The following is a 24,168-nucleotide window of genomic DNA, read 5'->3' as shown; positions in this document are numbered from 1 at the left end:
ACTCGTGTTAAACCCCTGCGTAATCATGATGATATTCGGGTTTTGAACTCCTCCAGTCGTTCGTTGACAACAACAGTATTCCATGTCTCAGGATCAGTACCGTTTTTCTCGAGGGTAGGCATGCCAACTTGTTCGATCGCAAAACTAGCAGCAACAGAACCCCAGATGGCAGCATCCTCGATGGATTGGCCTCTGGCGAGCGCTACTGCAAGACCTCCCAGAAAGGTGTTTCCGCCCCCAGTTGGGTCGACGACCTTTGAGGCGTCTTGGTGATAAGCTGGTATCCAACGTTCGATGCCAGGGTCCAACTCGATTTCCTCCCTGGACACAAACCCATCTTCATCCTGTAGCAGCCCAGCAAATAGCGCCTCCATATCGGTGTCAGGCTGAAGCCCGCCTCGCGGGAAGTGCTTCTTCCTTTGCTTCTTGTTTGGGCCCTGAGCACGTGAACGTTTTCTTCCACCGTTCTTGGCGATATAGCATCCCTTGTCACCGACTCTAACGACGAGTGAGAATGACTGCAATGGCATGCTGCCCAGGAGCTGTTCACATGCGCGTTCGACGGCTACAGTCGATATCTCTCCGGTCTCGGGATCGAGTCCGTCATCTCCCATGAAACCTGCCAGTTCTGTATGATTGGGGCTGCAGACGTCGACCAGTGGAAGTGTGTTGGTGCAATTCAAAAGTTCGTCCGGGGTACAAAGATCCGGGACCGGCTCCCAGATGAATATCGCTTTCGTGTACGTATCAGGTGCGACTTCCTTTCGACGAGCGGTGATATCAGCCACCAACTGCTGACAGCGTAGCGGTGAGCATATGAGGTGGATAGAGCGCGCTTGAAGAAGCTCAGGGGTAAGATCATCTGCTGTGAGACGCTTCTTCGGTGTGAGGTACTTGAAGGAACGTTTTTCGGATGTGCCCTCGTAGCCATTCCAACCTCTAGTTGTCGACCGGCTCATATCCTCTCGGATGACGGCAGACGTTTCCCAGCTTTGTATGAGATCAGCAACTGATGGTGGAAAATCTGACCCCTTGTCAACAATCCAGCCAATGCTAGATGACACGGGGCTGGGGGAAAAAAGGCGAGCACCGAGTGCGGAATAAGATCCTGCCCCTCCCAGTATGCCCTTCACAGACGGCTTAGGTGGTACATAGTCAATATCGTCTTGCATATGACGAGTTAGTAATCATTGATCAAGAAATGTGTTGACGAGTCTGACCTCCATAAAGCAGTTGGCTTACCGATTATGAACATGCCCATAGTGACAAAATCGATCTGCGGACGTTGCTTCTCGTCAGAGGTAGAATGGTTATCGTCTTCGGACTTTGCAATTGTTTTCGACCTAGGAGTTTGGGCCTGAGAGTCGGCCTGATTACGGCCATTAGTCCCTTCGATATCCCCATCTTGGACCTGCTTCTGGTTTGATGCTTCGCTGTCCTCGGCAGCAGGAGCGCACCGGAGCGCTACTTCATAATCAGTGGCCATTTCGGAAGGATGGCCGCCGCCGATATTGATGTCGTGGGAGCGTCTGTGGTATGAGATCGTAACATGCCACCCGTCTTGTTTGTAATCCACACCACGAGTGTGTGATCCGACGAGAAATGTGTCAGGTAGCAACACTGTTTTAACGGTGGTGAAATCAATGCAGCCCTGTCTGCTAGCGGTTGGCCACGTTGACAATGGTGCAGGAAATACTTGAGATAATCCAGAGGTCTGCGTGTATGTACATATGCGATCCACTAACAATCACCGTCGGTCGAATTTGAGTGCTCAGTGCGAGAATTGCAAAGCCAACAGCCAGAAGGCATAAATTAGACAAGATCAAATTCATAAATTGAATGAAAGGGAAAGAAAAGGAAAATAAGGCAACAAGAAACGATGATCATGAAAAAATGGTCAGAGATCGGCGCGCAATGGTGAGTAGGGCGGTAGTAGGGTAGATAGGTTTGGTGTGGAAAATTAAAGGTTTGTAGGCATCTTAATCACTCAGACATGCATGATCAATAGCGAGCGATACGGAAGAAACTGGTAGATAGATCACTCAGGCATGCATGATCAATAGCGACACGAAAGAAACTGGTAGATAGAGACGAAGTATTGTTTATGTTAATGTAATACGGTGAAGTTCAAATTGATAAAATAATGGCGCCACCTGAAGATACTCGTACTATATTTAAAAACGTGGGATATAATGAACAAGCACATTGAAGTGCCTGTTAAAGCTAATTTAACAAGCTGAGTCATATCCCCCGCTATTGGTTGTGTTGGGCTGAGGCAGAGGGCTTGAGGAGACTTTTCTTCGTAAGTACCTGCTCGCAGAGGTGTACATTTTGGAGAAGTACCTCTTTGTGTTCCAGCCACAAGGGGCCTTGTACCCATCGCCCTGAAGTGGCGCTGGAAATGAGTCGGATTCTGACTACCTGGCTCCCTAGGCAGCTACGTGGCTGGGCGTTTGGCTTGGGGGACTCCTGAACTGGGCCGGACTAGGGCCAATCCAATTGGACAAGTGGAAGCTGCTGCAGTGCAGGGGACTGAGCTCCTGGCCAGCTCCTGATGTTGAACCTCAACGCATGAACTCTCCATACACTTTCGGCTATATCACTAGCACTCCTTTGCGCTTCCAGGAACTCACGTCATCTGTTCCTACCACGTCGATATCCTATATCATCCAGTAGTGAGATCCTGCTCTTCGATTCAGTCCGAGCATCTGCCCACGCTTCGTCTCAGTTCGCCCGGCGACTCTATACCCCTCCCCGATATCTACTTGAGAGGCAAACCTATAGAGCGGACTTGAACTTGTCGATATCAGCCATGGCCGCGCCAAACAACATGCACAATCTCACGACGCTCATCAAGCGGTAAAGGCCTTAGAAACCGGACCCGATTGCCTTCCCATGAAACTATATACTGACTGGTTCTATTTCGCTAGACTTGAAGCTGCTACATCGCGACTCGAAGATATTGCGACGTCGACCGAGCTTCCTAAGGATGTACCGGCCTTGATTAACTCGACATCCGCGTCGGCCGCTGCCGCTGATGCTTCCGCACCGGTTCCTGCCTCGTCTGCCCCAAAATCCCTTCCGAAGGTTGCTTCTGAACCGCTCCCGGAGAGCGTTGAGGAGTTCGATGCGTACCTTAAGTCAACCGTTGAGAAGTATGTCAACATCAGCAAAGAGATCGGCGGGACAGTCGCCAAGCAGGTTCGCTCCCCAAGTTATAAACACTCCACTCCACGACCCCAGTTATCTAATTAATATCTTGTGTTATATAGGCCGCCGAAGTGCTCAAGGGCTTCCAGGAGCAGCGTAAGCTCATCCTTATCTCCACCAAGGCCAAGAAGCCGGACATGTCCGGCCTGCAGAGTCTTACCCAGCCCATCAACAGTGCTGTGATGGCTGTCATGGACATCAAGGACTCGAGCCGCGGAGATCCTCTGTCGAACCATCTTACCGCCGTTTCTGACGGTATCATGGTTATGGGATGGGTTACCCTCGATAACCGCCCGTTCAAGCACGTTGATGAATCCCTCGGTTCTGCTCAGTTCTTCGGAAATAAGGTCCTGAAGGAGTACAAGGAGAAGTAAGAACCCCTGGTGGTTCGGATACGGCGTACAGTATTGACTCATGAACTGCTCTACTTACACATCCTTTCGATTCCAGGGATCCCAAGCACGTTGAGTGGGTGCAGTCTTTTTATGCCGTCTTCAAAGACCTTTCGGAGCTTGTGAAGGAGAACTTTACCAACGGACTTCCATGGAACCCCAAGGGCGAGCCGGCCGCCAACGTTTCCAAGGCCCTGGCGGCACAGAGCGCACCTCCTTCCACCTCCGCCCTTGCCGGCGGAGCGCCCCCGCCTCCTCCGCCTCCACCCCCCGGGCCGCCTCCTATCCTGGACATCAAGACCGAAGTCTCGGCTCCCACACCTTCGACCTCATCCTCGGGTTTCGGTGCTGTCTTCTCTGACCTGAATAAAGGAGAGGACGTCACCAAGGGGCTCCGCAAGGTGGACAAGTCGCAAATGACCCATAAGAACCCGTCTCTCCGTGCAGGATCAACTGTCGCGGACAGTAGTTCGGCTGTGCGCGGCAAGAGCCCGGCCCCCGGAAAGAAGCCCAAGCCCGAGAGCATGCGGGTTAAGAAGCCCGCTAAGAAGGAGCTCGAGGGCAACAAGTGGACTGTAGTAAGTCTGACTATTTGATATTCCTTCCCCAGGCACTGAACTCACATCGGCAATTGCAGGAAAACTATGAGAAGGAATCCGGGCCCGTGGAAATTGAGGCGAGTCTTACTCATTCAATTCTCATCAGCCGATGCAACAGCGCAACTGTTATCATCAAGGGGAAGGCAAACCAGGTCACGGTCGAGAACTCCAACCGGCTGTCCCTTGTCGTTGACACCCTGGTTTCAACCGTGGACGTGGTCAAGGCACCCAATTTCGCTCTCCAGGTCCTGGGTACAATTCCCACCATCATGCTGGACCAGGTTGACGGGGGAACTATCTACCTGAGCAAGGAAAGCACTCGCACCCAGATTTTCACAAGCAAGTCTGCTGGTATCAACCTGAACATCATCTCGGGCCCAGATGAAGACTACAAGGAGGTGCCTCTGCCTTCTCAGATCAGCTCGTACTACGATGAGGAAAAGGGTGACCTGATCAACGAGATTGTTGCCCACGCTGGTTAACAATATAAGGGACCCGTCCATGGCCTAGCAGCGAGAACAATATCTCCTTTTTAAGTATGTTTTGTACTGAGACATATTCCTGCGGAGATGTCCAGGCCTCCGCTGGTTGGGAACTGGTTTTTCGTAGTTTTTCAAGTAGGAGTATGTTCTCCCACTGTTTTATGGAAGTGTATATCAAGAGTGGGATGGATTTTGTCACAGTAGTATTTTGTTGAAGAGACTATTTTGTTGTACACTTTTTCCACAAACTTACAGCTCGCAATCTATAACTTGAAGTGTATAATATGTGTTCGTTCGGAATCAGGATATGTGCATGGATTGTAAGAACTTCATATAGTGTAGGAAACGTTTAAGATCTGATCTATTGGTTATAAAACATGATGATGTTGAAATGGAACTTTCCAATTCACGCTCGTTCGTTGTGCCCATCCGAAATCCAACGAATGTTTTTACAGCTTTGACTTGGGGGCCTCAAGGGTAGGGACGAGTAAGTCGCGCATGTCAGCAGCTGCCTCGTTTAGGTAGTAGCTCATGCGGTCGCTTCCAAGGTTCTTGGAAACGATGTTGAAGTTGATGCTGAATTGTTGTTTAGTAATGGTGTCTATGACTAGCTCGGAAAAGACATATAGAGGAGCATGGTACTTACCTGTTCTCATTGATCATGTAGGCGATGCCGAAACCACCGTCAATGACCTGACTCCAGCCGTAGCCGTTGAAGTACTCCGAGCTAAGCTGCGAGCTGGAAATGTACCACGAACTCGAGTATCCGTAGGCAGGGTCCTTGTAGATTTCGGGAAGCTCCTGGCCGGGTTCGAGGAGCTTCTTTAGCCCAAAGAGATGCCTGTCGACTCCCTTTCCGTCGACAGCGGCCGTGATATATTCGAGGTGGCTGTTAACAGCCTTGCGGAAGAGGTCGACCTTTGTGGAGTCAGGGATCGAGGCGTCAACCATGGACTTACACCATCTCGTGGACTCGTCGGAGACGGTGCGGCAAGTCTCGGTTCGGCCGAGCTGGAAGCGGCGAGTGGCGGCAGATTCGTAGGTCGGGCGGTTCTTCCCGTACATCTTGAAGTAGGCCAGCTGGATGAGAAGCTGAACGTAGGCATCCGGGGAGCACTTGAACTTCTTGATGAGGCCTTTGCCATAGCCTTGGTAGGCCTGGACAGCGAGCTGGTGCTGACTAATAACGTCGTTGAAGTCCTTTGTGGCACGGTCGATCTCGGCTTGCACCTTGGGCGTGACCTCAAAGGATACGGGCTGAGGGTCAGGAATATTGGAGCGAACAGAGGGATCGGAAAAGTCGATCTTCTCGTTGAAGATAAGTTCGTTGATATAATCGTTTAGACGGTGGGTCGGGGTGCCGTCCATCATAGAGTGCTCTCCCATGAAGCCTGAAGTTCCGTTGTCATTGACAATGAACTGGAGGGGCTTGTCGAACCAGCGGTTGGCACCATCGCCGTGCCAGTACTGGTGCGCACGCTCCTCGAGAGTGACAGGGGTGGCGTCGTCGAGGCAGACAACAAATGAGGCAGACTCAACAGCCTCAAGGGCTGTCTTGTTTTTGGGGCTAGCATCGAGCAGGATCTGGCGAGCATCGGCCCAAATATCGCGGTTCTCCGAGGTTAGGATCCCAACAGACGGGACGCGCTGGGCAACGTCGTAAATGCGCTGGAATTGCTTCTCTAGCTCCGACGTATTGAGCTGCTTGCCATCGACCTCATGTGTGATTTTGAAAAGTTGGTTCTTGCGGATAGCAATTATGTGCTTGTTCTCCTCAGCAGAGTACTTCACAGGGTAGTCTTTAGGGTGAGCAGCGACACGACTGGCATTGAACATCCACTTGTAACTGTCCATGCAGATGGGAAGTTTCTTCATGTACTCAGGCTCGAGGGTGCCTGCATCAACCTGCTTCTTAAACTCAAGGACGGATGTGCTAATGGCCGCGGCACGCTTGGCGGGGTCACGACGCTTGCGGTCGTCACGGTGCGAGTAGAAGTAGCTGACATACGGGACAACAGGGTCACGGTAGGAAAGGTATGCTGCATCATTCCACCATTCGTAAAGCCAATTCTTAGTGTCGGGTTTCTCGCGAAGAGCAATGAGTTTCTCCTGTAGGGTTGACCCCACACCACCAGGTTTGATGAATTCCTCGACGGCCTTCTTGCTAGTCTCAAACTCGGAAGTCGAAAGGAGAGGACGAAGGCTTTTGAGGTAGCGCTTGCCTGTCTCCTCTAGGGTCGGGACAGGCAGCTTGGGCAGCGAGTCCTGAAACCTCAGCATGGGGCCTTTGGACTTATCCTCGGCGTAGCCATTGGCAAGGGAACTGTTGAAGCGCTTGGTTGGGGCCATGGCAATGCGCGGCTGCCGTCAATGTTAGCAGGGAAGGTCTCAAGACAAGAACCAACGCAAATGATGAGAGCGAAGGAAAAAGGGTGACCAAGATAGTACACCATGAACAGGAAGGACGTGAACATACTGTGGTCGTCGCCCTGGCTCTTTGTAAAGTGCTAGAAAATGCGCGACGAGCTTTAGCAGGAGCTGAATTAAACATGACCAACGAGCAGGAGCATGAATGAGAGGTTGTTTGTTGTCGGATGAGAGAGCGCGTTTTGAGGCTGACGATTACAGAGTGGGTTGCAATCAAGTAATAGCGCAGACAGAGGGATGGCGACGACCCCGACACACTCACTCACATGCTCGGCTCGGTTGCGGTTGTGGCAGACGTCACTGCGACAAGTAGAAGGTGGAAGAAATATTGGAGAAAGTCTCCAATCCCAATGGATACCGAGGGGCCGCGGCACTCCACAAAAATGCCCCCCTTGGAGAATCCCCAGACGCCCAATATTCCCCGCTGACCACTTACGTCTCCAGTGCGCCATTCGCCCGGTGGAGCCCTCCCTTAGGCCGAGGTAAATTGGGAAGGCATCACCACAAGATCATACATGCTCTACACCAAATGATACAATATTGCCAAAAGAACGTACTACGACGCAGCATGATGGCCACTATAGCGAGTGATGCCTTTGGTATTGATGTGCAACTCGACCACGTGTGTGGGAGAGTATGCATCGCTATTATGTATCGACCTCTTACATGAATACGGCGTATTACAGCTTACTCATACAGCGATGCTGTATTAACAACGGTGGCGGATAATATATATCGACTTGATAGTACTTCAATATTAACCGAAACTCCCTTGGTAATACAGCTAGATATCACAAACCACCCGTTAAGAATAAGATATAAGAGAAAACCTGAAACCCTCCGCATACCACTTTCCGCATTTAAAGTGGACTGTAGACATGTTGAAAGCCTTCAAAATTTAGCCTAGAGTTCCTTCCGACCTTTGACGTCTCCACATGTCGCTGCGAATTCATGCCACCTACTAGCATACGCTCGAAGCATTACTTTCTTCTCTTAGGCCTCGAAGCTCTTGACCTGGCCCTCGCTGCTAAGCGGCTGGACTGAACCAGCCTCAACCGCAGCTGGTTGGAAGCCCAGCTGCTCTCCATCAGTTAGGACCTCGTTGGCTAGGCGAGCTCCCTGCTCTCCACCAACAGCCGCCGCTTGCTTGAGGCCATCCTGAACAGCCCTCACCCGGCGCTTGAACGCCAGCCTGTCTAGGAACAGTTGCTGCTTGCCTCGCTCAAGATCCCGGCGCTCAGCTCGCAGAATCGCCTCCATCTCATTGAAGTACTTGAGCTTCATCTCGAGCTTCTGCAGCGTCACATTGGTGGCGGCAGAGACCAGACGCGTCATCTCACGCTCCTCGTGCGACGCGAAGGCAGCGGCACGACCGCCCATGGATGCCAGTGGGATTGATGCAAGGCTCGTAGTCTTGGTGGTTGTTGTGGTCGTCGTAGTCTCTTGGCGAACATCAATGTCCATGGTGCCCTCTTGGCCCTTGTCCTTGCCGTTCGCCTGACCCTTGTCTTGCCCACCCTCTAGTTGCTTGCGAAGGTTGCGCTTGAGCTCATCAGCTGACCTGTTGGCGGCCGCAGCCGTGCTGGCAGGGTCTGCTAGGCTGGCCAGAAAACCGACAACCGACATGACCGGGTTGTCAACCTGGCTGAACGGAAGCTGGCCCTGCTGGCTACCGAGCATCGAAAGCCCTGTCGGCGCATGAACAGCGGCCTCAGAGTCTAGATACTTCTCCTCGATATCGAGCTGAAGGAATTGCAAAACGCACTCTTCTCGAGTCCGCGTCCCAACATGCTCCGCTATTTCGTTCCAGTCATCATCGAACCGCTCGAGGCCCTCAAGCAGACGTAGGATTTCCGCATCACTCCACGGAGCCTCTCTGTCAACAACCGATGTGTATCGCGGGTTCTCCATCTTAGTGTACATTGAAGAAGTGTGGTTGGCAGGCAGACGGGCCTCATTGAAGCAGTTGGGGCAAACGTCATATTTGGTCTTGATGGCGGCCGCGTCGGTCTGTGTGCTGTGGTAGTAGATGCGCGTGCAGTCAGTGCTGCACATGTAGCAATAGACCTTGGTTGTCGGGGTTTTGGCGGCATCATCGGTTCCGGCCACACCGTTGGTTGTAGGCGTCTCGCCGTTGACTTTATTTTCTGTCTTGCCGACTGGAGTGCTCTTGGAACTGGCTTCGTAAATGTTTCGTCCAATTTCTAGATTGAGGTCGCCCTTGTTCGCGGCGGCGGCAGCCGCCTTGCTGTCCGTATCATGATTCTTCTTCCCTTCCAACACGACAGGATCGGCGGCCGGTTGCCATGGCTGAAGGCCACGAGGGGTATCGCAAATGATCTTGAAGTGTCCGGTGAAGGGCGGGCCCACATGAGACGGGCGTTGATCGGCATCAACCTGTTAATACTGTAATTAGAAACTGATCGTAGTGTTTGATTACGGATCAGGCACGCCATTTACCTGGTAGTTGATCAGACCCCACTGTTCGAGGAAGGCGTGAACCCTCATAATGGCACACACGTCACCGGCGAGGTTCCTGCGGCACGCTGTGACAGTGAGATACTCCGCGGGGTTCAAGCGGTACGTGTTGACCATAAAGTCGCGGTAGTCTTTATAGACAGATGGCGTCTTGCTTCTGTTGCGATTGTTGAAGAACTCGGCCATGGCTTTGCGCTCAATATCATGGATAGCATTCATATCGAACCAGGTGCTGTAGCTTGGGAGCACAATGGCATGCGTCTGTGCCATGAGATGCTCCCTGGCTGCAGACTCGACGGTCTCTTTGGTCTTTTCTTCCTGGCTATTCGAAGTAGGCGCGTCATCGGTGGCTGCGGGCTCATCTTTAGACTCTCCAGGAGCGTCGCCCATGTCTTCGTCTCCACCGGTGGCCGTCTCGGGCTCAGGTGCCTCAGCAGCGTTCGTCCGGACTTCCGATACAGAACCAGGAGCGGGGGTGGTGCTGTCTTGCTTAATGTTGGCATCGCCTGTCGTGTTCTCTGACATTTGAACGTCTGCAATTGATGGCATGGTTAGCACGGCGCGCGATTCGCAGGGTACGCGTCTCCTGAAATGACTCTACCTTCGTTGTCGCCCGCATTGACATCTGGCTGCAGAGGGGGTTGCGCCAAAATGGGGTTGTCACCGGGCGATCCCTCGTTGGCAGGCGAGCCGTAGGATGTTGCGTCTTCCATTGTGCTGGGTGGGTATTACAATGCGACACCCACCGCGCCGGGTAGATTGGTCGAGTTTGGTGAAAGGGGGGGATAGCAATGACGCGTTGCAGTCGCGTAGCGCTCTTGGGCGAAAATGCTGACCGGGGAGGAGAGCTCAGTGAGGGAAGATAACGCGCCTCTGACGGTTCGTTGTAGCCAATGTCAAGATACCGTCGATGGATTGTGGTACTGCGATGCGTTGGTGTCGCGTTTGGTGAAATTTTGGCGCCAGCGACAAGTATATACAGCCACTGCACAGGGATTGTCAGCAACAAAGAGTCGAAAGGCAGCTCAGGAAGGAAAGTCACGTGTGAAATACCACGTGATAGAGCAACCAGATGTGGCTCAAGAATAGCACGTGACTAAAACAAGTAGCCGATGACGGCGGAGCCTTGCAGCTGTCTCCGAGGTAGGTGGGCCATAGCTCCTGCCATGGGACCCGTCCAACCTCGGGCCGTATCCAACCGTCACACCTTGAACACTGTTGGAGGGGGCTTGCTATGCTTTTTCCGAGTCGTTCCCCACGAACGTCAACTGCATATACGAATCGATATCAACTACGAATTAATCACGAATTTCGCCTCTGAGATCATCGAAATGTTCCCGGCTGTTAGACGAGCCGTCGCCTGGCATGGGAGCAGGGCGATTGGTGCAGCGCCGGCCTTAAGCTCCCGTGCGTTTGCTAAGAGCCGACTGCTTTCGACGCTGGCGGTGCTTGAGCAGCGGGACGGCAAGCTGAATGCCGGGTCTCTGAGTGCATTCACAGCCGCCAAAAAGCTTGGTGGTACTATCCACGGATTTATTGCTGGCGGAAGCGTTTCGGCTGCTGCCCAGGAGGCTGCCAAGGTGGAGGGCGTGGAGAAGATCATCTTTGTGGAAAATGCGGCTTATGAAAAGGTTCGTCGAAGCACATTTTTGGGGAAAGATGAGACTACCACCAACCCACACTGAATTGCTAAAATTACCAAGGGTCTTCCCGAGAACTACGCGCCTCTTCTTGTCGAGAACATCAAGAAGGGTGGCTACACGCACATTATCAGCGGCCACACGGCTTTTGGAAAGAGCCTGATGCCTCGCATTGCTGCTCTCCTGGATACACAACAGATTTCGGACATCACGGCGATTGAGAGCGAGTCTACTTTTGTGCGCCCAATTTACGCTGGAAATGCCATCGCTACGGTTGAGTCGTCCGACTCTGTCAAGGTTGTGACCATCCGTGGAACAGCTTTTGCTGCCGAAACCCCTGGATCTGGATCTGCTGTCATCGATGAAGGCGTCGACCCCAAGGCCGAAGCCCTCTCGGAGTGGGTATCCGAGGAGCTGGCTAAGTCTGACCGCCCTGATCTGGCCACTGCTAAACGAGTTGTGTCTGGAGGCCGCGGTCTTAAGTCGAAAGAGGATTTTGATAACATCATGCTTCCGCTGGCTGACAGCCTGGGTGCCGCTGTCGGGGCTTCCAGGGCGGCCGTCGATAGCGGCTATGCCGACAACAGTCTTCAGGTGGGACAGACTGGCAAGGTTGTCGCCCCTGAGCTCTACATGGCTGTCGGAATCTCTGGGGCAATTCAGCACTTGGCTGGTATGAAGGACAGCAAGGTCATTGCTGCTATCAATAAAGACGCCGATGCCCCCATTTTCCAGGTGGCTGACGTTGGTCTAGTGGGGGACCTTTTCGAGAAGGTGCCAGAATTTACAGAGAAGGTCAGGAGCTCGTAAGTTTGTAGTATATATATAATACAGCGGAATGAAGTCTATGCAAACAATGGACTATATCAATTTTTTCCTAACCTAGGACAGCCAGCATGTCGGTGGTACTCGTGAACTTCTCTCTTTCCTTGCCCTTGGCCTGGCCTCGGTTCTTCTCTGCGTTGTCAATCTTTTGCCATTGCTCCCATGAGACGGCAAGGTTCGCGTTGCCGCTGACTTCCTGCTTGACACCATTCCAGCCAGCAAGGATAGACGTCTGGGAATTTGGCCTTATGAATGGCGCTCCTGAGAGCCAGTCCTGAGCAATGGCATCGCCAGTGGTGAAAGCGTCCTGCATCGTGGAGGCGATGACACCAGTGGGACCCCGTTTGAGCCAGCCAGCGCAATACAATCCTGGCACTTGTCGTGGTCCCGCGTCCTTGGCGCTTTCGTCCGACAAGACCTGGGTCACCCTGCCATAGCCATCGTTCGTCACCGTGCCACGCCTCTCGTCAAATTGGACACCGGCCTCGGCAAAGCCTGGTAGAGCAACCGATTTGTAGCCAACAGAGCGAAACACGATGTCTGACGGGAGAACTGTCGTCTCGCCCGTAGCTTCCGCGCGGGCGCTAGGGTCGAAAGGATCCGACAATCTTGTTACGTCAAATGCGGTACTTGCCACATGAGTAGGGGCGTTCTTATGCCCGAGGAAATGACTTGGAGACAGGCAATTATCCAGTGACCATGATTTTGAGGCCGACTCTGCGCTTACATCTGGGGTACCCTTGACCACAATCTCCATGAGTCTTTTGGAAGCTCGAGGGAGAGTCTTGAGGTCTTCTGGGAGGAGGCTTCTTTGGATGGGATGGAAGCCTACGTTGCGAAGCTTCATGAGCTCGCGCACTTCTTTGATGGTGAATGCGGCCTGTAGTGAAGATCTCCGTAAGTGAGGGATTCAATGAAAGGTGGGAACAAGCGAGGACCATTATATACCTGCATCGGCCCTCTGCGTCCAACAACATGTACGCGCTTGATGCGGCTTGTAGCCAGGTGGTCCAGTGCATGCTCGGTGATGTCCGTTTTTCGGAGAACGTCGATATCCTCGAGAAGCATCCGGGCCACATCCAAAGCGACATTGCCCTGGCCGATGATGACTGCCTCGTCACCCCGAGTTAGATTCGGCTCGAGGTTGGCGTAGTCAGGAAGTCCGTTATACCAGCCAACAAACTCGCGGGCTGAGTATATGCCGCTAAGCGTTGACTCGCCGGGAATGCCGAGCTTTTTGTCTTCCGAGGCACCGTACGTAAAGAGCACAGAGTGGTAGTGGCGCATGAGCGTCTGTAGTTCGACTGTGCATTGATCGGCAAAGTGGCCAGGTTGACCGACCGAGACGTTGCCTATAAACGTAAAGTTGGGTGACGAGGCCACCTCTTCGAATTTTTCCTGACAGTTCTATCGCCCACAATCAGTATTGAGATGGGATAACCGACATGCATATCAGGAGGGGGGACTCTTCAACCTTAACCTCTGGGTGGTCGGGTGCCACACCGTGACGAACAAGACCAAAGGGCACGGGGAGGGCCTCGTACATGTCGACCTTGGCCTGCGGAACCTTGCTCATGAGTCTGTAAGCCGTATAAAAGCCGGCCGGGCCAGACCCCACAACGGCCATTCGGAACGGCGTGTCCTGGGAGCGTGTTGATGACGCGTGACGACGGGTGATGCTGCCCTTGAGGCTGTTCTCCCTCAGGCTGCCGCGCCATTGGCGAAGTGCTGCTTTTGTCATCATTTTGGCTACGGGATATTTGAAATGCTCTTAATCATTGCCGGTGGCAAGCTTGTTTAATCCCGTAATATTGATTTATGTGAATCAACGCCTCGGGCACTTTTGTTTCGAAAGCCGAGCCCACCAAACCCTGACGGCTCCGATCTACTGCATTTCGTACATGGATGCCCACGCGTTGCTGTGGTGACGACCAACCATAGCTCAATGTCAATCATGACGAAGGGTTCCTGCTGGAGTACCGCAGCGCTGCAACCCCAATGATCATTGTGATGGGTCATTGTTATGCTTGAATTCCAAGTTGGAGAATAGGCACCTCAGATCGCATCGCACGATTGAAATTTCTGTACGAAGAAGACGATACAGTGCTGTGTCTCGGTCGCATCAGTAGCTACCCGAACTAGGATCATCATCTCTGTTTACTTCCCCGAACGCTCTGGCATTCCTAAGTTCCTCTAAAGGGACTGGAATCGGAATATCGACCTGAATCACCACGCGGGAAGAATTTTCAGGGTCTGCTACGCGAAGCCAACAGTCAGGACATCGTCATGGTTGCCCACCAGCCATGGATGTACAGCGCTGAGCCGCAGGAGGACTCGCGATTCCCAGGCAAATCGTTTGATCCCAAGGCGGTCACCAGAGCCAGCTGGCAGGCGAAGCCCAAGAAGCCCAGGCAAAACGGGACTCTTCTGTCCTTCAACAAGCATCCCGAGTGAGTAAACAGACCTTGATATTTCTTCAGCTACCCCAGAGCCATGGATCGCCGAACGCCATCGAGAGACTCTTTGCATCTAACATGCATTCCAGCGCTCACGCGGTACTCACCTATAACCCGAGTGCGGCCAACCCAATGGGCCCTCGCACAAAGAACTGGATCAAGCGACTACGTTGGATACAGCTAGCGCTCCGCGTCCTCGAACTCAACGGTGCCATAGGGATCCTTGGGTTGATGGTGCTCTTGACTGAGCAGAACCTGGTCAAAGGTTGGATCATGAAGATCGGGGTATGTGCGCTCGGAAAGAAGTCGTCCAGAACCTTGTGGGGTGTCAACTTACATGTGCTTTTATGACAGCTTGGAATCGTCATTTTCAACTCCATCTATGCGATCTACCACCTATCCCGCAATGCGGCGGGCCGAACGCCTGCGTCGTCGGCGGCCTATCACATGTACTCGGCTGTTACTGATCTCGTCACCCTGGGGCTCTATGCGTTTAGCGCCTTCACCACACACCACGACTCGCCAAAGTGGAAGAACCGGATTCCTCTCCACGAGGAGCTCACCGACTACTTCGTCCCGGCCGCCTATTACACAATGGTTGGAGCCGGAGCTCTTCATGTCCCATCGCTTGGTCTGGCTCTGTGGCTTTCATGGGCATTCAAGAAAATCAGTAGGCTGCCTCCGGACATGAACCCTCTCGAGGACCACCTGACGGCCCGACCGAAGCATAAGTGGAACAAACTGTCCACCTCCACAACTGCGAGCTCGAGTGACACCGCTAGCAAGATCTCGGGCAGTCACCCCGGCCCCGAGATGTCATCTGCACGAACCTCCGTCCCGTTCATGCACACGCGCGAAGGCTCCCATATTTCCCTGGGTGCCAACGCCCAATGGAACCTCCCGAGTCGTCAGTACCAGATCGTCCCTGGAAACTCATCGCCTCGAAACTCGGCCATGTCTGCGCAGTCGGCCCGCAGCTCCCGCCCCCCGCCCCCGACTCGCGGCTCGTATGCCAGTCTCCCCTTGAACAATGGCAGCTCGGCGGTGTATGGGCGCGACAGCATTGACATTGGTCATATGGGCCAGGAAACGAGGGGACCGCGGATGTCGACAGACTCCCCTGCTTCTCGGGAGAACCAGCGTGGTAGCAAGCAGAGCAATGGAGACGGATCGTATGCAGCATTGACGTCGCAATACGCCCTAGATGACTCTTCCGACTCTGAATGCGACGATGAGAACTACCTGGCTGGCGGAACCTACCCGAACCCGCTTGCTTCTCACCCACCCCGAGCCTCAAGGCCCATATCCCAGCCATCAATCCAAGGAATGAATACCGCACAGAAGTCGAATGAGCTTGGTGAGGTAAGTGCAAGTGGCAGGCCTGTATCAGAGACAAGGGACATTGCCGATGCCAAGGCGCCTAAGGTTGGTGCGTGGCAGCAGCAGCAGCAACGTCAAAGGGATAGCTCCATCCAGCCAGATACTGGCTTTTACTCAAAGCCCTATGGGAACCTCAGACCCTCTGTTCCCCCAGTCATGATTGGAAGCAATGATCGCAAGGTCTCATCCGGAAACGACTATGGCGCCATCCATCCTTCGTCGGCGCCGTACGAGCGACGCAATGTTAGCGGAAAGATTGCGGAGGAAGGACTAGCAGGAAACAAGGCCTCTCAGTATGGAGGCCACACGGGCCGTAATTACTAAGTTGTATGAAATGATGTTTATGTTTTGTGTGAATATCTGGATTGGTTCCTGTCTCAGGAATATCTCTTAGTACTTCTGGTTTTTTTCCTTTTGACTTTTTTTCTTTTGCTGCAACGGTGGAGGTTATGTAGAGGAGGGCGTTGGGACGATGCTTTTTTGGATAGGGTCGCTCTTGGGATTATGAACAGGTAATAGGATACTTCGTATAATAACAGAATTGTATTGTATGGCTCATCAATGGCTTGGACTTAAAAAACGTTACCAAGCCCGTGTAATCGCGCGGTTGCTTTAGTAGGATGCCCATGAGGCTAATGGCACAGAATCGGAATCATCAGCCCAGCCCTTCTCATCCCACGTCTGAATTCGACATAGATGCCGCATTGTAGGGCGGCCATGCGGACAGTTCCAAGGCTTGTCCAGTTCACCCATATGCCCCACCAGGTTGAACATCTGGTTTCTGGTCAAGGGCTTGCCAATCATGACACTGCTCCGACAAGCTCTCATGGCAAACATCTTTCTGACCTTGGACGGTCGAGGTATGTGCTTAGATTCGGATGACTCGTCCCCAAGGAGCGAGATGAGTTCCTCGAGGTCTGCAATGTTGAAAGTTGTTTCGCGACTCAAGGGCAGGGCTGTAAGCAGGCAGCGCGACCCGACGGGCCACTCGCCATATGTATCCACCTCAACCTTGAACCCATTTGCTTCAATGGCCTCAATGCTCTGCATCAGAATTTCTTCCTCTAGGGCCGTCAGCTCTAGCCGCTTCGGGCGCACGAGGCGTTGGGACTGGACCACAGTGCCGTCCTGGAGCCTCTCAAAGTTGTACTTTTCATCTGAAGCGTGCTGATCGATAATGAAGAGCTCATCGTATTTCGCTCCACCACCAGTACCATCGTTGCCAATTTGACCTGGTCTAACAGCTATGATGAATCCCAGATTGAACTGGCCGACCACTCGCATATCGGAAAAGTCTGATTTGGAGATGATGAGCGACAGCTTAGATTCTGCGTCTGCAGCCGTGATGTCCTCCACTTTAACTTCATCAGCTGTCTCAAGGATCCGAGGGCGTTGGCTTTTTAGCCAGGAGTTCATTCTACAATGAACTGCATCTTCATCCAGATTGAGCGTTTGGACCATCTGTAGAGTGGAATTCTTCTGCCGTGACCCCCAATCCAGTACCTTTGGTCGTGCGTTTGCAATCTCGGGCTTGATAGCCTCGGACTGGTTCATGCCAGTTGCAACTTGACTGCTTTCGCCGACCGGATGAACATGAGCTCCATCTTCTGTTTGTTCCCCGTGATCACTGCCGGCGTCCAACTCAGCATCAGAAGGCGGCTCCTCGTACTCCGAATTAGATTCTGCTTCAGATTGCGCAGCTGTATCCTTCAAAGATGACTGTGGGGTTTCATCGCCATCGCTGGTATCCAGCTTGCCGATTTGAATTCTGGCTTTCGTCTTCGGCGTTTGTGCAGGGAAATTGATACCCGCTTCCCATGCGGCGAACCTTTGGGATAGAGTAGAGCCAAACGATGGTTTTCCTGTGTTCGATGGTCGACCCTTGGATGCATCCACATCTTCACCACCCTCCTCGTGTTCATCTTCATCTTCCTCTTCCTCAGAGATTTCACTGCCGTTTTCGCTGTCGTTCCCACTGTCATACTCAATGTCATCTCTGCCAATAGAAACAGACTTTCCAAATGGGTTGGCGCGGGGAGATGGCCGACCAATAACAATTCTGGCAGGCTCTGTTGCTCGCTTGGGTGGTGAGCGACGCATGAGAGCTTCCCCTGCTCGACCTTTCCCTTTTCTCGGTTGCACAGATGGCGTTGCAGACAGCGTCGCTGCTCCTCCCTCTGGCAACTTCCTGACTGACCTGCTGTTCCCTTCCTCTTCCTCTTCAGAACCACTTTCTTGTTCTTCCATGTAAGCACCTTTGGCCGACTCGCTTTCACCTCCCGAGTGAGAGCCAGGACTTGATCCTTGGTCCTGGCGTGCGTCTGGGTTTGAAGTGGTAGACTTCTCAACCGCTCCGTTTCTATCCAGCCATCGGCTCAAGAGGTTGCTGGCTTGGTTCGCACCAACCATCGCACTGGGCGAGGACTGCGCTCGGGATGCCAATGTCGGGATTCTGTGCTTCGCTGTTGAAGAGCTGTCAGGTTGGGATGTCCTATCCGGAGATGGATCTGGAGACATTTCGTGCTCGTTCACTTTATCAACCGTCTTGGACATGACCGGGGTTCCTGCTGTAGGCGGCCATGGCTGGCTTCCAAACGCAGAAGCTTGCTTGGGACGTGTGGGCTGGGTAGAAGAAAGGGAATAGTCATGGGAGTCGAAGAGTTGAACCAAAGAACTGCGAAGGCTATCCAACAGCTGGTTCTGGTCATGTAGAAGGATGGTGCGTTTGTCGGGGCTGACATTGACGTCGTACATGTGGGTGTCGAGCTGGATATTGGCAAAGATGAAGGGTGATTGGGTGGAATTATACGACTTGTAGACTTCATTGAAGGTCTTAGCAAACTGAGGGAGTCCACAAGGTCGCCCATTGATGAAGAACATTTGGCGGTCTGGCGTCTGACGCCCATCGCCATGGGCAGGCCGCGAGACGTGACCGACGATTCGGACGTCCTTTGAGATTTTTGTAGTGTCGACGGTAGATTGAAGTGCCGAGCTCAGGGTCGAGGGTTGCATTTCCATCTGCATATCCAGAGGGATGAGGGCTGACATGGTTTTGGAACCAAATATATTGATGATATTGTCACGCGTTGTCGGGTTTCCCTTGGTCGAGAAGAGGATGATGCGCTTTCCCTTTGTGGGCTGCTGCGAGACGGAGAACTTGGTATCCGTCTTGATACAGGCGTACTGGTTGAGCAGGGAGATAACCTTGTGCCATTCCCTTTTTATATTTCTCTCGAGTTCTCGCCGCCGTACAGGAAGGTTGTGAAAGAGCTTCTCCACGGACACGGTGGTACCCTTTTGCGTGGCCACCATGCTAGTGCCTTTCAGCTTACCAGAGGTCTCAAAGGTCAGTCTGGTGCCTTTCGGTGCATCTCCTGCCAGGCAGGTGGTGACGGTCATGGTAGACAAGGCACACAATGATGCAAGGGCTTCGCCACGAAAACCAAACGTCTCAAGAGATCCAATGTCGGCATACGAGGACAGCTTGGAAGTGTGATGCTTCAAGGCGACATATGCATAGCTAGCCGGGGGGATTCCATCCCCATTGTCCTGTACCTCAATCAAGTCTAGGCCTTGGTTTTTAAAGCGCACGTCTTGAATGGAGTGACATGTGGTTCGATATCAGTAAAGAGGCCTCTCAAGTGGATAGACAAGGTGAAGAGGGGACCACACCGATACTGCGGGCTCCGGCGTCTACACTGTTTTCTACCAGCTCCTTGACAACGGAGCATAAGTCGATGATGACTTGGCCAGATTGTATTTGATGGACCTTTGATAAATTGCGTCAGCCGAGGCTGCCATCTGTCGTACAGGCGGTGGTGACGTACCGTGCGGCCATCAATTTGTTTGATGGTAGCCATGAGTTTTGGGCATGGACATGATATGATTATGCTGTCATACAGAAGTTCACGAACCGCTTCTCCAGAGCCGCCGGAATATAGGCAAGAAAAGTATAAGAATATGCCGGCAACTTGATATCGGTACGGCGTCGTGTGCAGAGAACGGTATGATTGCCTCTACTCGACGTCCTCACAAACGTTGGTGTGAAAGACTTAGGAGACGCGTCCGGATCCTGTATTTCGCGTAGAAGGCCCCACGTCACATGTATGCCTTGCGCTATGCTGTCTATGTCTTACATGCCCATCTAAGGCCTCTTGCTTGCTCACATCCTCACTATCCAAGAACAGGGTATAAGTCGCCACTAGAAAAACTAGACTCGGCTCACTCATGCACATCTAAGTCGAATACGAAATAATACAAGGCCAAAAATACGGAAGTAATGGAAGGAGGATGGATCCAGTTCTTGAGGTTCTATCAAGCTCGATGGTCATCATTCAGTAAAATACAGCGCAACACACCGCAGTAATAAGGACATTGTAGCTGGTACTTCGGTAACAACTACAGGTGGCGTGCATTCACTCGTTATTGCCAAAATCCATCGGGGGAATTGAACGACAGTGGGGCAAGGGGTATGAAAGGTCACATAAATAGTCACCTTCTACGAGTCCATCAACGAGGGGGGGACAACAGACAATATACATACATGTACACTGGTCACTGGTAGCTTCGCTGTTACTGCTACAGTTTTTTATTTTATTTTATAATTTTTTATACTTTGTCTCGCTGCCACTCAGTAGGCCCTTTTCCTCATCTCAATACCCCCCTACCCCATACAGACTCGTTGTCTGACATTTATTCAGCAACCAGAAAATACATACTTTTTGCCCACCAACCTTCAAAAATTGAATGCACCACAATGCAACTGATATAAAAAAGAATAGGATTTAATCGGGGCAGCGATGGGATTCGGGGTAGAGGTTAGGATAGGGGTAATATAGATTTTTACACAAAGGCAGAGAGATATGGTGTCATAGTACGAAACGGACGTAACTTAATAAGTCTCAATTACAACAGCGTCGAGACCCAACCGACCTTTCGAGTGAATTGGCTATGACCGAGTGTTATCACCCATTTTGACATTAGAAACCCACGATTGCTTAATTTACCTTGATTTAATATTGCCTGGTTAATCTGTCCTTGTGGCCTCGCTTGCGTCGACCGTAACAACCGTTCTTACCAAACCCGACAAAAACATATCTGATTTTGACCAATAAACCGGGAAGATGTATGACAACTACATGTAGAATCTGTCTTTTCCTTCTTCCTTTCCCTTTTCGTTGAATAAACCCATCGAGGCTACCAAATCGAGCCGGTGAGGTCAGCACATCACAGCTATAGCTCTATACTGCTCTGTCCGTTTATTTACTTGGGACCATACTAAGCGTGTGTACCATGCGCTTGAAACAGGCAGCATCCCTCTAGTCGTGCTGCCTTAATCAAATTGGTGCAGTGACGGATGAACCTGGCTGGTAGCATCACAGTCTACAAGTATAGACAACCAGTATCACTAACAGTATTAGCTACATGTATTCAACGTGTACGTATGCGCAACGCAAAACAACAGGTTTTGAGACGAGTACGTCGTACTCCTGATTCCTAGCGAGTTTAGCCCTAAAACTTCAGGATCTCAAAGAGTGTCGCGTGTACATGCAGTGCAATGTAAAACGCTTTGTTCGACTATGCTAATAGTACTAATCTGTAGTAGGCATAGAGTAAATGGAGGTCGCTTTGTACAACGCTAAATAGTATCAAGATATCATTCCAAATTGCTGTGTTGTGCGGGATCGTTTGTGGTCGTCTTGAAGGATACATATACACGCAACAATAATTCCAGGGCCTAACTTCAGATTGATGAGGGGATGGTGAAACAAAACCAGCTGCCTAGCTTCAGTCCTCAATAGCTCAAAAGCCGAGAAAGCTCATCGACCCGCCCCCTTTCGGGGGCACCCATGCGTGTGCAGGACCCATACTCTCTTTTTCAGGTCGAGTGGGAAACAATATCAGGAAATAGCACATGGTGGAAGCAACAGGCCATGTCCATGTGAACGACAACAAAACCGGATTGCTACGGGTATATCACTGTACCTCTCATACGATGAAAGATTGGGGAGCTACAAGTATTAATAACCACCGACAATTAATAGTGCTAGCATTAATACTTGGTGGCTTGCATGACGGGTGCTGCGGGTGGCAGGTACGTGGGCAGGAATACGAACTGGCTTGTTGAAGTTGCGCTAGGGCGCCAATAAGCTCAACGTGACAGTTTCCGTCAGCCGTACACGCTGTAAGTAATATTGCATGCATGGGTAAGGTGAATGTGCGGTTATACGGGTTGACAATATCATTGACAATTGTCTTGAGAGTATAAGTACGGAATGAAAACTGTGGATGGTGATGGCGATACACGATGTACGAGTATGCCGCGCGCCGTAAGATACCCGCAGCCTAAACTACGGAGCATGGGTACAATATTATTAATACATAGTAATATAGCTCATGCTCGTTCGAGTGCGACTTAATAATACTCCGTTACTGTTACGGAGTACAGATTACGAAGGTGGGAGAACCCGCCCTGTACCCCCCTGCCTCTCTCTCTCTATATTGAATAAAAGCAGTCGTACCGCGTCCTGCGTACGTCTTCCACAGTGGCCAAAATGCGTCGTACTGGATTGACTAGACCAGGGATGACGCTTCTGGACCGCCAGGTCTGGGCTTCAACAAGCCACTATCTATTGGGAGTACGGCCTGCAGGCGGCACATGCGTTGCCGCGTACCTCCTTGCAGCATCATTGATTTAGTGCAGACGGGCAGTACGTACCGATGGACAAAAATAAAAAAGACAAAGTCGTCGTGACTCGAACTTGCCCCCTTTGGCACTGTGAGGCTCTGTTTCTCCACGGGGCGGCAAGTCAATTGAAAATGGGCCGACAAAGGAAATGAAAAGAAGGAGAGAAACATATATGTAGAGTCTGCTTCATAGATGATGCTCATGTTGTTTTACTGACGAAACTCTCAGTAGCCGAATATGTAACAATCAATACGAGTACGAGTACTCCGTATACAGGCGTCTATCACACCTTAAAGATAACGGAAGAGAGGAACAGCCTGCAGGCCATTGATTGCATCGCTGCAGACATGCGAGACAGACCTTGTTCTGATCTGCCGCTGTACATTCCGTATCGGGGTTACTGCTCCATACTAAGGACGGAATTGGGACAAAGAGTATCGCTCCGTACTCTCCGTACCTAAGCGTACGCGTCACTTTTTGCTCTTTACCGTGGGAGACCGCATACGTGTACAGGTCCGTAGTAGGTATTAGAACACACTATGATGGACGACGCCAGCCAAGCCACCTGGCCCGCGTTGTGGGGGAAGGCCGGAGTATTTGGAACATACACTGAGCGGGAGGACGTTGAATAGGAAAGCGAACAACCATTTCCAGTCTTAGTAAGTTGCAGTATGGAGGTATGGAGGGAGGTGTACGAGTGCGAATACAATTGACAGGTTACACATATATGAATGAGCACAGGGAAATGTGTAAGTATTACTGCCACTCATAGCAAACGCATACAATAGCAGTACGAATACTCGCCAGAATAAAAACAAAATACAGCTCGTGGGCTTCCGTTGTGCATATGTAAGATAAGATCGCGACTCGTAATAATCCTGTTGATAGTGTGGCCGCCAGCTCAACCACCTACTCGTATGGTCCATATAACTAATGATAATTACTATTATTCTAGTAGTAAGTAGCTAGCCGAGTCGCAACTAACTCCTAGACACCCAAGCACTGTACAAGTAGTATGCCTCCATAAATCCATAATACGACGTACTCAAGCACAATCTAATAGTACGTGCGCCGTTTGGACGATAAAGTACTCGTACATGTACTCGTACCTCGTAGACTGTACGGAGTACATATACTCATATTACGGAGTACCTGTAGTAGAGTATCCTCCCGGCCCCCAGGGACCCGCTCCCGCCTACGGATTACCGCCCACCCCCCAAAGGTTTTGAAGTGCCAAACACCAAAGTGCAACTTCGCACCAATTTCCTCACCCCGGTCAACGCCGCTTGCGCAATTCTTTAAGCCCATCTTGTCTCTCCCGCCACCCTCCTTCCCCTCTCCGATGATAGTAGTAATACTACGGGTTGGACGAGGCACGACATGCGTCGCACCCCTTTGCGCCACCGCAACCAATAAGACGACTGCTATTCGCTTCCCGAAGACTGCGCCAACCGGCTGAGAGTGCGCCCTGTCCGAGCCCTTCAACAAAGGCGAGAGCCTCCGCCTCAATACTTGGTCCTATCACCTCGAACACATCGGCCTCACCGTGGCTCGCTTGCGAGAGCAGACGATCTGTCCCTGAACTTGCTTT

General features: G+C 51.7%; 8 protein-coding genes across 8 annotated transcripts; 3 read left to right on the top strand and 5 right to left on the bottom strand.

Moving 5' to 3' along the window:
* Positions 1 to 23: 23 nt before the first annotated feature.
* On the bottom strand, positions 24 to 1,486 carry GMORB2_4162 (pfkB family carbohydrate kinase; the record flags this gene model as incomplete). Its single annotated transcript, XM_035466137.1, has 2 exons — positions 24 to 1,165; positions 1,243 to 1,486. The coding sequence occupies 2 exons, from the start codon at positions 1,484 to 1,486 to the stop codon at positions 24 to 26; spliced, it is 1,386 nt and encodes a 461-aa protein (XP_035323974.1).
* A 1,326-nt stretch (positions 1,487 to 2,812) lies between these two features.
* GMORB2_4161 (adenylyl cyclase-associated protein) lies at positions 2,813 to 4,683 on the top strand (the record flags this gene model as incomplete). The annotated part of the gene is made up of 5 exons (XM_035466136.1): positions 2,813 to 2,859; positions 2,931 to 3,201; positions 3,273 to 3,580; positions 3,661 to 4,180; positions 4,240 to 4,683. The coding sequence occupies 5 exons, from the start codon at positions 2,813 to 2,815 to the stop codon at positions 4,681 to 4,683; spliced, it is 1,590 nt and encodes a 529-aa protein (XP_035323973.1).
* Positions 4,684 to 5,132: 449 nt separating this feature from the next.
* On the bottom strand, positions 5,133 to 7,032 carry GMORB2_4160 (uncharacterized protein; the record flags this gene model as incomplete). The annotated part of the gene is made up of 2 exons (XM_035466135.1): positions 5,133 to 5,259; positions 5,330 to 7,032. The coding sequence occupies 2 exons, from the start codon at positions 7,030 to 7,032 to the stop codon at positions 5,133 to 5,135; spliced, it is 1,830 nt and encodes a 609-aa protein (XP_035323972.1).
* A 1,071-nt stretch (positions 7,033 to 8,103) lies between these two features.
* Positions 8,104 to 10,301, bottom strand: GMORB2_4159 (SWI/SNF related-matrix-associated actin-dependent regulator of chromatin subfamily C; the record flags this gene model as incomplete). The annotated part of the gene is made up of 3 exons (XM_035466134.1): positions 8,104 to 9,507; positions 9,571 to 10,121; positions 10,190 to 10,301. The coding sequence occupies 3 exons, from the start codon at positions 10,299 to 10,301 to the stop codon at positions 8,104 to 8,106; spliced, it is 2,067 nt and encodes a 688-aa protein (XP_035323971.1).
* Positions 10,302 to 10,919: 618 nt separating this feature from the next.
* On the top strand, positions 10,920 to 12,038 carry GMORB2_4158 (electron transfer flavoprotein alpha subunit; the record flags this gene model as incomplete). The annotated part of the gene is made up of 2 exons (XM_035466133.1): positions 10,920 to 11,219; positions 11,292 to 12,038. 2 exons carry the CDS (start codon positions 10,920 to 10,922, stop codon positions 12,036 to 12,038), a joined length of 1,047 nt encoding a protein of 348 aa, XP_035323970.1.
* Positions 12,039 to 12,105: 67 nt separating this feature from the next.
* GMORB2_4157 (adrenodoxin-NADP+ reductase) lies at positions 12,106 to 13,797 on the bottom strand (the record flags this gene model as incomplete). The annotated part of the gene is made up of 3 exons (XM_035466132.1): positions 12,106 to 12,933; positions 13,002 to 13,460; positions 13,528 to 13,797. The coding sequence occupies 3 exons, from the start codon at positions 13,795 to 13,797 to the stop codon at positions 12,106 to 12,108; spliced, it is 1,557 nt and encodes a 518-aa protein (XP_035323969.1).
* A 542-nt stretch (positions 13,798 to 14,339) lies between these two features.
* On the top strand, positions 14,340 to 16,213 carry GMORB2_4156 (uncharacterized protein; the record flags this gene model as incomplete). The annotated part of the gene is made up of 3 exons (XM_035466131.1): positions 14,340 to 14,503; positions 14,545 to 14,794; positions 14,864 to 16,213. 3 exons carry the CDS (start codon positions 14,340 to 14,342, stop codon positions 16,211 to 16,213), a joined length of 1,764 nt encoding a protein of 587 aa, XP_035323968.1.
* A 288-nt stretch (positions 16,214 to 16,501) lies between these two features.
* GMORB2_4155 (DNA mismatch repair protein PMS2) lies at positions 16,502 to 19,288 on the bottom strand (the record flags this gene model as incomplete). Its single annotated transcript, XM_035466130.1, has 2 exons — positions 16,502 to 17,885; positions 18,087 to 19,288. 2 exons carry the CDS (start codon positions 19,286 to 19,288, stop codon positions 16,502 to 16,504), a joined length of 2,586 nt encoding a protein of 861 aa, XP_035323967.1.
* Positions 19,289 to 24,168: the final 4,880 nt, after the last annotated feature.

The sequence above is a fragment of the Geosmithia morbida genome, assembly GCF_012550715.1.
Source record: "Geosmithia morbida isolate 1262 chromosome Unknown scaffold_2, whole genome shotgun sequence".
Lineage (NCBI taxonomy): Eukaryota > Fungi > Ascomycota > Sordariomycetes > Hypocreales > Bionectriaceae > Geosmithia > Geosmithia morbida.
Note: the sequence above shows the minus strand (reverse complement) of the source record. Positions and strands in the feature narration are given on the sequence as shown.